The sequence below is a fragment of the Thyridium curvatum genome, assembly GCF_004353045.1.
Source record: "Thyridium curvatum strain D216 chromosome Unknown NODE_26_length_443329_cov_82.569921, whole genome shotgun sequence".
Classification (NCBI taxonomy): Eukaryota; Fungi; Ascomycota; class Sordariomycetes; order Thyridiales; family Thyridiaceae; genus Thyridium; species Thyridium curvatum.
In genome coordinates this window covers 80459-93184 of record NW_022156781.1, presented here as the reverse complement: position 1 = coordinate 93184, position 12726 = coordinate 80459, and the positions used below count along the sequence as shown (strand labels likewise).

The 12726-nt window shown below is 56.7% G+C and overlaps 3 protein-coding genes across 3 annotated transcripts; 2 read left to right on the top strand and 1 right to left on the bottom strand.

The window, feature by feature from the left end:
* Positions 1 to 1177: 1177 nt before the first annotated feature.
* On the top strand, positions 1178 to 2952 carry E0L32_005093 (uncharacterized protein; the record flags this gene model as incomplete). The annotated part of the gene is made up of 2 exons (XM_031139577.1): positions 1178 to 1702; positions 1783 to 2952. 2 exons carry the CDS (start codon positions 1178 to 1180, stop codon positions 2950 to 2952), a joined length of 1695 nt encoding a protein of 564 aa, XP_030996409.1.
* Positions 2953 to 4197: 1245 nt separating this feature from the next.
* On the top strand, positions 4198 to 4461 carry E0L32_005092 (uncharacterized protein; the record flags this gene model as incomplete). Its single annotated transcript, XM_031139576.1, has 2 exons — positions 4198 to 4329; positions 4423 to 4461. 2 exons carry the CDS (start codon positions 4198 to 4200, stop codon positions 4459 to 4461), a joined length of 171 nt encoding a protein of 56 aa, XP_030996408.1.
* An 89-nt stretch (positions 4462 to 4550) lies between these two features.
* On the bottom strand, positions 4551 to 6916 carry E0L32_005091 (uncharacterized protein; the record flags this gene model as incomplete). Its single annotated transcript, XM_031139575.1, has 3 exons — positions 4551 to 6058; positions 6114 to 6200; positions 6253 to 6916. 3 exons carry the CDS (start codon positions 6914 to 6916, stop codon positions 4551 to 4553), a joined length of 2259 nt encoding a protein of 752 aa, XP_030996407.1.
* Positions 6917 to 12726: the final 5810 nt, after the last annotated feature.

Below are 12726 nucleotides of genomic sequence, written 5' to 3'. Positions count from 1 at the left end.
GCTTGGATGGATGGCCAGAGTGACTTGACTTGTCAGTCGTGTCCTGTCCCATCGTGTCGTGTCGTGTCAGTCAGGGTCCTGCTTATGCATGTACATACATACATACTTGTACATTACTCCTTTGCCCCCATTCCGGGTTTTGCCTGCAGTCCTTTCCCGGGTGCAGAGATGCAGCCAACGATGGATCTCCCCAGTCTGCTCTGGTCTAGTCTGCCCGCTTGTTTGCTGTTTTGTCCTATCCACCCGACGGTAGGGGAGGCCTGAAGATGAGAGGAATGGACAAGCCAGACAGACTCGCCCGTCCCTTGATCCTGACGATTTGACGACGGGCGATACCACCATCGCCGGCGGTCCGACACCGGACCCCATCATCACCAGCATCATCACATCACTGTGTGAATATCATCATCACCACCAACAACCTGCCTCTCCGGCAGTCTCTCTCCCCGTCTGCAAATGCAAGTGCATCTGCATCGACTTCAAGGCGAGGCCTCTCTCTCTCTCTCTCTGCCTCTCACTTCCCTCGGGCCTCACTGGCTCCACCCCCCCGAGACGAGACGCCTAAAAGAAATGGGTCTCTCCCGAATCTAGGCGCTTTTCGAGATACGGTCCATCCGGCGCTTTTTGGTGGACCTGCCGTTTTTTTCTTCCCTCTCTCTGTGATCTGTGTCTGTGTCAAGGGGGGTGGTCTTCCTGTCCTAGTGCTTGGGGGTAACTCCCGCCGTTTCCAAGTCCATGCACCGCTTCGCCCTTTGTCCCGATTTCCTTATCTACGGCCTCCTTTCCCACCTCTCTCTCTCCCCGTCTGCAGTCTCACGGTATCTCTCTCATACTCTCTCGCTCGCTTATCTCTTGCCTCACTGAAGCACACACACACCACACACCGTCCGTTATCTTTGTCCCATACAACATCGAAGCACAGCTTCCGGCAGCCATCCTTCTCTCCATCTTATCAGTCCGCTGTCTGATAAGATCTGCCCATCTCTCTTGTTAAAGCTCGTTTCTTCGTTCAAGCGAAACTTCCCCCCAATCGAGCGAGCCGAACCGTTTCCCTTACCCTTGTCAACCGCTCCTTTCACACCGTTGTCGACCCCTCTCCCTTCCCCAGACTTCCCCTTTCTACCCCGGATTCTGGGAGATAACCCTTATCAAGAGCCTCCTCATCATCAAAACGACAATGGCCGTCTCAACGCCCGTCGTCCAAGACTCGCCCATGGTCGTCTTGGTCTCGACCAGGGCCGTCATCACCCTCCCCGACGACACCCTGGTCCTCACCCCGGCCACCATCTGCATATCCCCCGCCACGGGCAAGATCGTGTCCGTCGCCCCTTCGGTGCTGCCCCAGTCCTCCTTCCCGCCCTCGGCCCTGTACATAGACCACTCCCCCAAGCTGCTCCTGCCGGGCCTCGTCGACGCCCACGTCCACCTCAACGAGCCCGGCAGGACGGAGTGGGAGGGCTTCTACACCGGCACCAGGGCCGCCGCGTCGGGCGGCGTCACCACCGTCATCGACATGCCCCTGAACGCCATCCCGCCCACCACCACCCTCGCCGGCCTCAAGGAGAAGCTCGCCGCCAGCCGGGACCAGTGCTGGGTAGACGTCGGCTTCTACGGCGGCGTCATCCCCGGCAACGCCCACGAGCTGCTGCCGCTGGTCGACGCCGGCGTCCGCGGCTTCAAGGGCTTCCTCATCGAGTCGGGTGTAAGTCTTTGTGTGAACAGACACCCGGCTTTCCGCAATTCCGCATATGCTGACACACACACTCCTCCTCCTCCTCTTAGGTCGAAGAGTTCCCCGCCGTCTCGTCCAAGGACATCGCCCTGGCCATGACCACCCTCAAGGACACCCCCACCACCCTCATGTTCCACGCCGAGATGATCCCGCCCATCGCCGAGTCGGTCGGCGACGCCGTCCTGCACTCGGAGCCGCCCCTCGCCCCCGCCGGAGACCTCACCTCGTACAGCACCTTCCTCGAGTCCCGCCCGCCCGTCTTCGAGACCTGCGCCGTCGAGGAGATCCTCTCCCTGTCGCACCTCGCGCCGCGCCTGCACCTGCACATCGTCCACCTGTCGGCGACCGAGTGCATCCCCATCCTCAAGAGGGCGCGCGCCGCGGGCGTCAACGTCACGGCCGAGACGTGCTTCCACTACCTCGGCCTGGCGGCGGACCGCATCGACGACGGCGACACGCGCCACAAGTGCTGCCCGCCCATCCGCTCGCAGGCCAACCAGGACCGGCTCTGGGCCGAGCTCGCGGCCCCGGACTCGGTCATCAAGACCGTCGTCTCGGACCACAGCCCCTGCACGCCCGAGCTCAAGCTCCTGCCCGGCCACCTCGCCGCCCGGCCCGAGGACGACGACGCCCGCCGCCGCCACCCGCGCCGGCCGTCCTTGCTGCACCAGCCCGACTCGGCCGTCGACCTGTCCCTGCCCGCCGACGAGGCCGCCATCGCCGACGCCGACGCCGCCTCCGTCGCCGCCAAGCACCAGCGCGCGGCGGGCGACTTCTTCGCCGCCTGGGGCGGCATCTCCTCCGTCGGCCTGGGCCTGCCCATCCTGCACACCGAGGCCCACGAGCGGCGGCGCCGGCTGCTGCTCTCCCGCTCGTCCCCGTCCGCGACCCCGGCCGCGGTCCCGACCGTCGTCGACATGGTCCGCCTCTGCGCCCAGGCCACGGCCCGGCAGGTCGGGCTCGCGCACCGCAAGGGCGGCCTGCGCGCGGGCCTCGACGCCGACGTCGCCGTCTTCGACGACGCGCTCGAGTGGACCCTGCGCGCCGGCGACATGCGCTGGCGCAACCGGTGCTCGCCCTGGGAGGGCAAGAAGTTCCGCGGGCGCGTGGCCGAGACGTGGGTGCGCGGCCGGAAAGTGTACGAGCTCGGCGGCGCGGGCGGCGGGTTCGTGGGCGGGCGGCCCGTCGGCGAGGCGATTGTCGAGCGGAGGACGGTGTAGAGCGTGTGAGCGTCGGAGAGAAGAGAGTTATAAATGGAGAAGGGATGTGGTGCTTGAGTAACCTAATGATTTGAGGAGGAGCAAGAAGAAGAAGAAGAAGAAGAAGAAGAAGAAAGAGAGAGAGAGAGAGAGAGAGATTTTAGGAAAGGAAAGGGGGAGGAGGAGAGGAGGAAAATGGCGACGGTGCCATACACTCCTCCTCCTCCTCCTCCTCCCTCCTCCATGCATGCATGCAAACGATTTGATGACGACAGATTTACTAACTTACATCACACATACCCCCAACTTGTCTCCTGCAGCGGCATTTCTTGAATACCGGTCGCACGTGGGCCATCTATAGAATATCTAGACCTTTTTTTCGGTATTGCAAACAAAATAATTCAAAACGACCAGAAACTTTTCCCAGTGACCTACTCATCCCTTGACTGCATCTGTTGTGTCAAAATCTTGGCGGGTTATCAATATGTGATGTCGCTTTGGGGGCGTGCAGCGTGGGGGGATGCTCTCTCCAATGCCGGCGGACAACAAAAGAGTGAACAGCAGAGCATAATACAGCAAATCAGCACTCATTTATATCTCATCACATCAAGAACATCATTGCACCTGCATGCAGAGTTGCATTGGCAGCCACACAATTGCATGGCCGAAGTCTCTTTCCATGTAGTCTGAGGCCAATTGAAAACGAACTTGCCAGATCATGCAAAGGAAATACCAAACAGCAAGCCAAAAAGGCCTAGGAAAACCAGTTTCATGCTATCCTTGCAGCGAGGTGCCCCTCCTCTCCCAGGAGCAAACACGTTGGCCAATGTTATGACTGACGACTAGATTCCCATGGAACTGCTCGATTCGTTTCAAGACGATTGCCGGCACGCCAGTACATATTCTCGGAGACCATACATGCCCCTGCCAACAAGCTTCATCACTGTCGCATCCATAGAAACGCCCCCCACGAGGCTCCCCCGACGGCGGCGGTGGTCCCAGCCCTTGGTCCACCGCCGCGATTGCCTCAGCAATCCTTACAGCACAAAAAAACTCCGAGATGATGATGATGATGATGATGCTTAGGAAACCAAAAAAACCAATGACCAGATGCCGCCCCCGCCCCCTTGCCGAAACCTGGCCCATGAATGAATGCCTCTTGCTCCAAGCCTTGCCCGCCCGAGCCGTCCTTGACCAGACCAGGACCCCGTCCGTGAACCCCGTATGAATGCACCATCATTCGTATCAGCCTCCAAGAGGTAACGAATGTTCAAAGGAAAGTATATCGGAAAAGGAAAATACAAGAAGAAGAAGAAGAAGAAGAAGAAGAAGAAGAAGAAGAAGAAGAAGAAGAAGAAGAAGAAGAAGAAGAAGAAGAAGAAGACTCATGCTATCTGTGTATGCCCTGTGCCCTTCTGAAAGGATTCATCAATGCAGGGGGGAAAAAAAGTGCGAAACCATAGCCGGGATGAAATCACCGTTACCTATCAGCACGAGAAAAAGCTGAGGACAGAAGATTCGCAGATGTGAAAACCCGTAGCAGGCGGGACAGTCCAAGATGTCTCGTCATGTAATGGGCATGCGAGGTTCGCACCAAGGTGGCTGCTGAGCGTTGTGGTTCAGGTGCAGAGGAAGTCAACACCCATGCTCTTGGCTACTCCCTGCCAGTCCCAGACTCGAGCCCAGTCCCCGCGCTCCATAAGACGCCAGACCTCCTCGAGCAGTTGGGCTACTCGGTCCGTGTTCCGAAGTCCTGTGTAGCCCCGGACAGTACGAACGGCCGCACGGACGCGCTCCTGCTGTGAGGGGGCGAAACATGCAGTGCCGATAACAAGACACGGAACCAATAAGAGGGTCTGGACAGGATCGCTGGGCTTGAATGAGTCGAGTATCGTGAGAGACTCTTCCACTGCAAGCGTGATCCGTGGATCGTGGTTCGGAGGCTGACGAACGGGAGGTGGGGATTCTGCCCTGTTCGAGTAGAAGCCTTGCGTCACAAATGGCTTTGGGTTGGCGATGGAGTGTCTCCGCAGCCGAAGATCTTCCTTATTGAAGGCCTCCATCTTCGGTGAGGGTGAAGAGGCACAGCTAGGAGACGCCGACCGTGGTGGTGTATTGGCCAGAGGGGCCAGGGTGCCAACTGTGGTAGGAGCCGAGACTGGCATCGTCATCAACGTCGCAGCTGAGGATGCTGCCGAGCTGGAGGGAGAGTGAAGTGGCGGGTAGATTGTCCGTAGCAGGTACACCCACATCATCTGCTTGTACAGGAGCCCGACACGATCACGACTGTCTCCTGGAGGCCAATGTGGGTTCCAGTCGCGGATCGCTGCATCTATCTCAGCTGCTCGGTATAGGCTGGTGTAGTCAACGATGGGATCGATATGTGCCGCCATGTTGAGCCGGATCTGGTTCCGGATCGAAGTGATTTGGCAAAGGTATCGGAAGAGGCCATCGGCAACACCAATCAGCCGAGGCGGACGCATTGTAGAGTCCGCACGCCAGTCTTCACTCGCGAGACGCTTCGAATGCAGGTCAGGGTACCGAATGAGCTCGTCGGCAAAGATGTGGTACTGGAAAAACTCGCTGATGAAAGACGCAAACGCCGGGTCCTCGGGTGGAGAGTGTCGTATGAGGTTTTGGTATGCCTCCAGATGAATGCGATGCTCCCCTCGAGGGTTGCCTTCGGCGACCGACTCCAGGAGCAGACAGAGTATCTGACCGTAGCGGGCCGAGAGAACCGTGTTGTGTTGGGGGTCGTCCTTGTTCTCCTGTCGATTCATGTCCGCGTACAATTTCTCGATTGCTTTCTCATGATGGAACTCGGCTCGCTGATGCAGAGTGTCGAGAGTGATGTTCGGATACTTCTTGAGAAAATTCACGGCGTAAGGGGCATCGTAGTCGAGATGCTTACTGGAGAGTGCCAGGATGGAATGCATTAGGCCTTGGTGCTTGGTGGCGACAGGGACGAGCATGTCGTTGAATGCATTCTTGTGCTGCCCTTCCACGGTAAGCACGGCGCTAAGATGCTCATTGTAATGCTTCCAGAAGATCATGTCTTCGGGTGTTTCCAATCCACTGAATATCGGCTGGAGCGTAATCATTGGTAACGTCTCGACTTTCAGTCGCTCTACGATGGGGTCAGACATGGGGAGTGTGGTGTCAGTGATGTGCAGGGTACGAACCTTCCTCGGCCTTCTCTTTACCGCTCTTCCAAATCTGCTTCTCAGGGTAACCCTCACATACCACTGCGTTCTTCTCACAGTTCATACCTGAAAGCTAGTCAGAATGTGCTTGTTGGATGTTCCAAGAGGAGCGACTCACATCGAGGCTTGGCTTCGTCGCACTTCTTCTTTCGCTTTCGACAAGTGATGCATCCTGTCTTGGAACGGCCTTTGGTGACCTTGCTGTTGTTTGCACTGCTGCTGGGCGGATTCTTCCGGGGTCTACCCCGAGGGCGTTTGATCTTGGACACAGCCGGGGTCGGGGCATTGCTGCTCGCCACGGGTGTCATGGGCGCCTCTTTGACGTCGTCGAGGCTGAAGTCGTCCTCCAGAGGCTCCAGTTTGGGGACCGTGAGGACGTCGTCAGAGTCTTGGTCCCAATGCATTTCGTTGTCCTCAAATCTGCCGGGCATCTCATCTGCGTCACCGTAGCCAATGCTCCAGGAGTCAGTGCAGGAGGATGAGGCAGAGTGGATCATGGTAGGCGCCGTCGACGAGTGAGAGGCGGCCGAGTGACAGACATGGCCGTCTACGGCGGCACCCGGGATGTCAATGGCGGTGCTGATGGGCGAGATCTGAGCCCCATGCGTCATCTGTGAGGCGATAGAGGATATGGACGCCGTCGCGGATGTAGTTGAGATGGCATCTAACCACGGGGACGAGTGCGGTATGCCAAGAGGATGGCCGTCATCGGAATCCATGCTGTGGTTGTCCGACCAGGAAAGCTCTCCTTCGTCGGCCACAACAGTAAGAGGATGATCCATGGCTCGTCAATAACGAAACCATGCCAACGGGAACGTCCAAGCAGTGGTCTGAGCTAGCGACGGAGCGAGCTGATATGGGTTGGACCTGGCAGGATCTGGCAAGACCTGGGGTAGCCGGTAGGACGGCAAGGAGGTAGGAAATATAAATCAACCTATGGATGTACCAGAGGCGAGGAGGGACCGTCGATCAGGTATCTATCTTGCCGGGTACAAGCAACCAGCAATGCAGAGAAATGTGGAGAAGCTGGGGAGAAGGTGTAAGAAATGGGAGGGGGCAGCGAGGCCAGCCAGGAAGATCAAGAAAGCAGTCTATGTGCCTACTAAGAGATGGGTCGGTCAGGCAATGGAGGCAGGGGAAGGCTGGGGTCGGGTCCGACACGCTGCAAGGCAGCTTGTGGTTGCGCGCGAGAGAGAATGATAGATGACAGAAGAGGTGACGAGGGAGGATGGCTTATGAGTAGTTTGATGATCTGCGCTGGCGTTTGACCGTCGAGGACGAGGTTGCGTGTTTCCTCGGCGCTGCGATAGGGTTTCAATGGAGGAGAAGGAAAGTTTGGGAAAGCATGGAAAAGGGTGAGTGACGGACGGCCCCAGCTCGGGATGTGCATCGTCCATATGTAAATCGTACACTAACGACAACCGTCCAGCCCATCGTAGCAGAGGGTAGGGACAGGGTCTGTTGGAAGCGAACAGGGGCCACCGACGGGAATCTCACAAGCAAGGATCTCGAGGTGGAGCCCCAGCCCACCAGCGGGTATTCATCAAGGGCCATGGGGTCCTAAAAGAGGACATTGGACGACGATGAAGACGCACTATCCAACAGCTGAGAGGAGACCATGTCGACGAGCTAACTGAGAAGGGAGTAGGAGGACTTCCTGACGAATGTGTGGTGAGGTGATGCGATATGAAAACCTGTACATAAGAGCAGGTATTACCTACCAGGATACCACCAATCAGGCTGAGAGTACTTTTTTGTCCCTTTCTGATTTCGTGGGCGCGCACAGGGAGTGTGGTCACTGGTGCGTGTGTGCATGTGCGTCTGAGTGGCGTGGATCTGTGTACATGCCTCAACTCAACATGGCGTTCTCATCCCGGAGCAGAGAGAAGCCAGGAGCAAAAGATCCTCCTGCTTGACACAATAACTTGCCCTGCTAGAGCAGATCCCAAAAGGACTTGGGTGTTCCGAGGCGGGAGGGTGTGCCGTAGTCAGCTAGGTACCGACCACTTCTCGGCTGCGGAGGCAGTTCGGTCGGGCCCAAGCGAGAGCATTGAAAGCCCGTCGACCAAGGAAACATGAAGAGAGGGCAGCTTTGACGACGGCGGCCGGCCCAGACCGACCAGAGGTGGGTGAGGGCCAACACTGGAAGTCCCCTTGACAGCCAGACGAGAGGGTGGGGGGACTTTGATTTGCGCCTTGGTAGATGTACATCGAGAGGAAGGTGGTGTGGTGTCTTTGACGAGGGGCACGATGGTGTTCTGGGTGTGTTGTGTGTGAGAGAGTGTGTGTCTCTGTGTGTGTGTGAAGTATGAACACGATGTGGGATGGTTCGAAGGGGTCGAGGCGAGCAGAGACAGCCTGTATCGGAGCGACAGGATGGAGAGCGGAGATGCACGCCTCAAAGGCTGCCCACCCATTACGAGGTGATCGTTTACCTTGTCTGAAGCTAGACTGGCTAGTCTGTCTCTGAACATCTCTGACTGGACAGAGAAGAGGACACCACGCGTAGACAGACGGATGATAGGCAGAGGAGAGCAAGAGGATCGTGAGGATCGAAGGGGGAGACGACGACTCCAGGCCACCAAGAATGGCGGATGGATGTGATTGTGGATGCGGTCCGAGACGGGCGTGTGGGTGTGGGTGCAGCACTGAGGCCTGCTCTGTTGATGGATGAGGGGGAGGGGGGGGGGGGGGAGGAGGGTTGGCAGCATCTCGTCGACTCGACTCAACAGGCCCGAGGATGGTGGTGGTTTGTGCTCCATCAGAAGGGGAAAGAAGAGGCATGGGGTCCAGCCTTGGCGCATGCATCCCCACTTGTTTGGCGTGTTTCTCACCGCAACCCCTGCCCACTTCTGCACCATCCATGCAAGTCGATGGTACGTACTTGTACATGTACACGATACCTCTCTGCCCGCCCTCTTGCTCCGGCCCCCCGACCTGATTGATTCCTTACCTGTATTTGTCTTCGTCACGATCGGGTCACCGACGAGAGACGTCGCCGAGGGTGTCTTTGAATTGGGTGGACAGTGGAAGAAAGACCACGGGGTTGTCACGGCTCATTCGAATCTGGTTCTTCGTGGGGTTGTGTATCAGCAAGCCGTTCAGGCCAGACCACATGGCCCTGGCAGCTCAGAGAGCGAAAAGACAAAGAAAAAAGCAAGGAAAATAAAGCTCTGGCTGGCCTGGTGGGTAACTCTGGGATGCACTGTGCACCGCGTGCGCTCGGGTGGAGGGCCGTCCCGTCAGGCGAAGTGTGCGGGAAATCCCTGAGGTGAGGGGAGCCAGGTTGGCTTTGACATTTCGCATCAAGGCTACGCACGGAGCTAATGTTTAGCACAGATACAAACCTGCGAACTAGCTCCCATCTTGCCGGCTAGTCCAAGCGAGACCTTCCGGGCTCAGGATCTGGAGGGCATCCAACGCGGTGTTGCCAGGGCACATTGTGAAGCAGCTGTAGGACATTCTCTGGCGGTCTTGGCTCGATACTGTCTACTGCGGGAGCATGTCCCAAAGAACATAATCGAATCCTGAATCGAAATCAAAGACGCGACTACGTGCTTGCGCGCAGTGATAGCCGTCCAACCTCCAGCAGCCCGATACCATGGCTAGCACCATGCTTAGGTAGCTGTGCGCCGGGACATGTGGATGCGATGTGGCTTCAGCTGCCTTCAGGGATCTGATAGCTAACCGTCAATCGGTTACTTGAGCCCCAGCCATGCTGCAGCCACTGAAGCGGGCTGACAATGCAATGGAATGCCACCCTGGTCCGGTGCTGGACACTTCTTGCTCTGTGCAGTGTGCGCGGCATGGCAACGGTACATGAACACTCGGTGACGGTTCGCCCAGACCTGTGAGGCTTGCAGGCAGCCTCCTCCTCCGACCACGGAAGATGATATGGGCGAATAGCCAGAGGCCTTGTCCGCATTGAAAAAGAAAGCCTCACCGGTCGCAGGCCTCGCATGTGCACACTCCTGTCGCAGGTGCAGGCTCCCCGGGGCTCGTTGAACAGTCTTCCGGGGAACCTGTCGGATTGGGTGTGCCACACACCCTCCTTGGCCGTTGTGTTCCCCAACCTTTGCAGCCTCAATTTGTCTCTTGGACGCCTTCCATCCGGCCGCTCGAAGATCAATCTGGCCTGGACGGCAATTCTTGTTTCCCTTCCCTTTGGCGCATTTCCGAGTGGTACGCTGTCTGGCTGTCTGATGTTTCAACAGTGACATGCGACTAGTTATTTCTTGGTCCTGTCGCAGCAAAGTGGACATGCAGCAAAATGAAGAACCAGGCCTATCGATGCCGTGGCACCGTTGCATGGAAGCGATAGGAGACGACTGAGGACCCAGGGCCACTGGCACATATCAGCAGCCATTAATTGGCTCAAGGAGCCGTCTGGTCTACGCGGATGCCAATCGGAGCCTTCATGTGTTCTACGAAGTTAATGTAGTCGGGTCTCAAGTACCCACAGAACTTAACTGCCTGCCGTTGTAGTGGGGATGAAACGGCTCAACCCGATGACTACATTCTATGGTTCACATGGTCTGCACGACAAAACTCCCCGAATACCTCGACTGACTGAAAGCCTTTGATGCCGCGTCGAGATGTTTGCTTTCGAGAGCAGAGACTTTGAAGATGCGTCTGCCCAGTTTCTCCTCCCTGATGCCCCTCCTCGGTATGCCCCCAATGTGCAGCAATATGTTCAGTAACAAGCTCCTTCCCCCTAGGTCGGTCGCGATCCATCCAGGAAGGATCGCCTCTGCTTTAGCGGTGACAGGGCCCATCGATGGGGCTCGCGTGGGTCTTCCCGCCTGTAATCTGCACTGCATTTCCGTAACAACCTCTAACTAGAGACAGGCCCGATAGGTAAACGTGGGCCGAATCCTCCCAGCCCGTGCAAAATCCGGGAAAAATCTCACGATGTTGAAAAAAAAAACCAAGAGGTGCACCCTCTCATTTGAGTCGAACAATGATGTACTTTACACCACTATGCTCCATCTAAGCGTACATGTAGGTAGGTACCTCTCGTTGCCAAGTCAGAGTGTAACCCGACTACCTCGCGAGGGACAAGTAAATACTTCAATAGGTACGTACTTGGCTTAATGCGTCAAGTTCTTGTTCCTTCCCCGGTCGATCGGGTCTGCCGAGAAGCAGGTAGCACACAGCCAGTACGTTCCTGCCCTCCTTGGGGAGTAGACAAGAAGTATCGCAGGTGCTCTTGGTGCCTGAAACGAAATGAAGGCCCAAGAACATGACCGCTTCATCATGAGCGATCATCCGCAGCCTCCGCAGCAAGTCACACCCTTTGAACACTTGGGCGGGTCCTGGCGACAAATTCAAATGGATCAACATACGGATCACGATGACTCCGAAGATTTGCCAGTAAAAGAACACTGGGCGAGCTTGCGATTCATGATAGTCGGGGAATCACAGCCAATACAAACTGGCCAGGCTGTAAAAGGACTGGGGCTCAACCAGCAACAGCCCTTTCATCCAGGAGATCCTTCCATGTGCGCCGTTGTCAGATGGTCAGATTTCATGGACTACCCCGCTATCACCATGCAAGAAGACCAATCTGAGAAACATTTTCCAGAAGGACGAATCGAGCTTTCTTTACATATCCAAGATCCACTCCTCGACCCCTGGGCCTGCATTTCCCTACTGCAATGCAGCTTTGGCTTTCTTGTCGACATCATAACGCATATCAACGCGCCATCGTTTCAGACCATCAAGGCTGGGTGAGCAGATCCTTTTGCCTACTTATCTGATTTGTCGCTCTGTGAGACTCTAGAGCTTTAGTTTACTGCGTCGACTCTTTTAGAGGTTACAAGTAGGATGGGCGCTGAGTTGGGCGGATCGGTCGATGTCTCCGATCCTTCCATGAGGGTACATACTCAGATTGTCCAGTATCCCAAGTTTACCAGACCCTGGGCTACCCTGGGCTATCGCCGGCAAGTTGTTCATTATTCGGATTGACGTCTAAAGACTGATCGTCACATCCGTGCTAATATCTACAACCGACATGCAGAGTCTATGCTCTTGGGCCCCTTGTCTCGACCGCAACGGCGAGGAGTTTGAGTTTGTCAGAAGTGTGCACTGACACCCATTGGGAAGCGCAATGCTACTCTAACCAGCCAGATAGCGTGGGGGTCGGCTGTCTATGCGCTTCAATCATCGATGATGCATAACAGGCCAGCCCCCCCTTGTCGATGAAGCCAGCGGCACGAAATTCGAGGCCTAATGCCCGTTACCCCACACTGGCATCAGGCCTGCACAGGCTCAATTACAACTGTACAGTCTTGCTCGGAGACTGCCATCTTGTTGGAGGCTTGCTGGGTCGGCATCTTTCACATGCTCTGGCTTGCAACCTTGTGTTGGATTCGCTGAAATCCGAATGGCTGGGTTGGTCAAGTCTCGAGTGTGTCTCACAGACTCACTTAAGATGCGTCCTCCACGGCTGTCATGTCATGCAGCATGGCAGTACTGTGCGTGGCTGAACCGTCCCGCGAGTGAGCCGGATGGCATCAATCAATCCTCTGGGCTGATTCGCAGGGAAGGATACCTACCAGGTAGCATCCGCCCCCCAATTTCCCGGATTGCC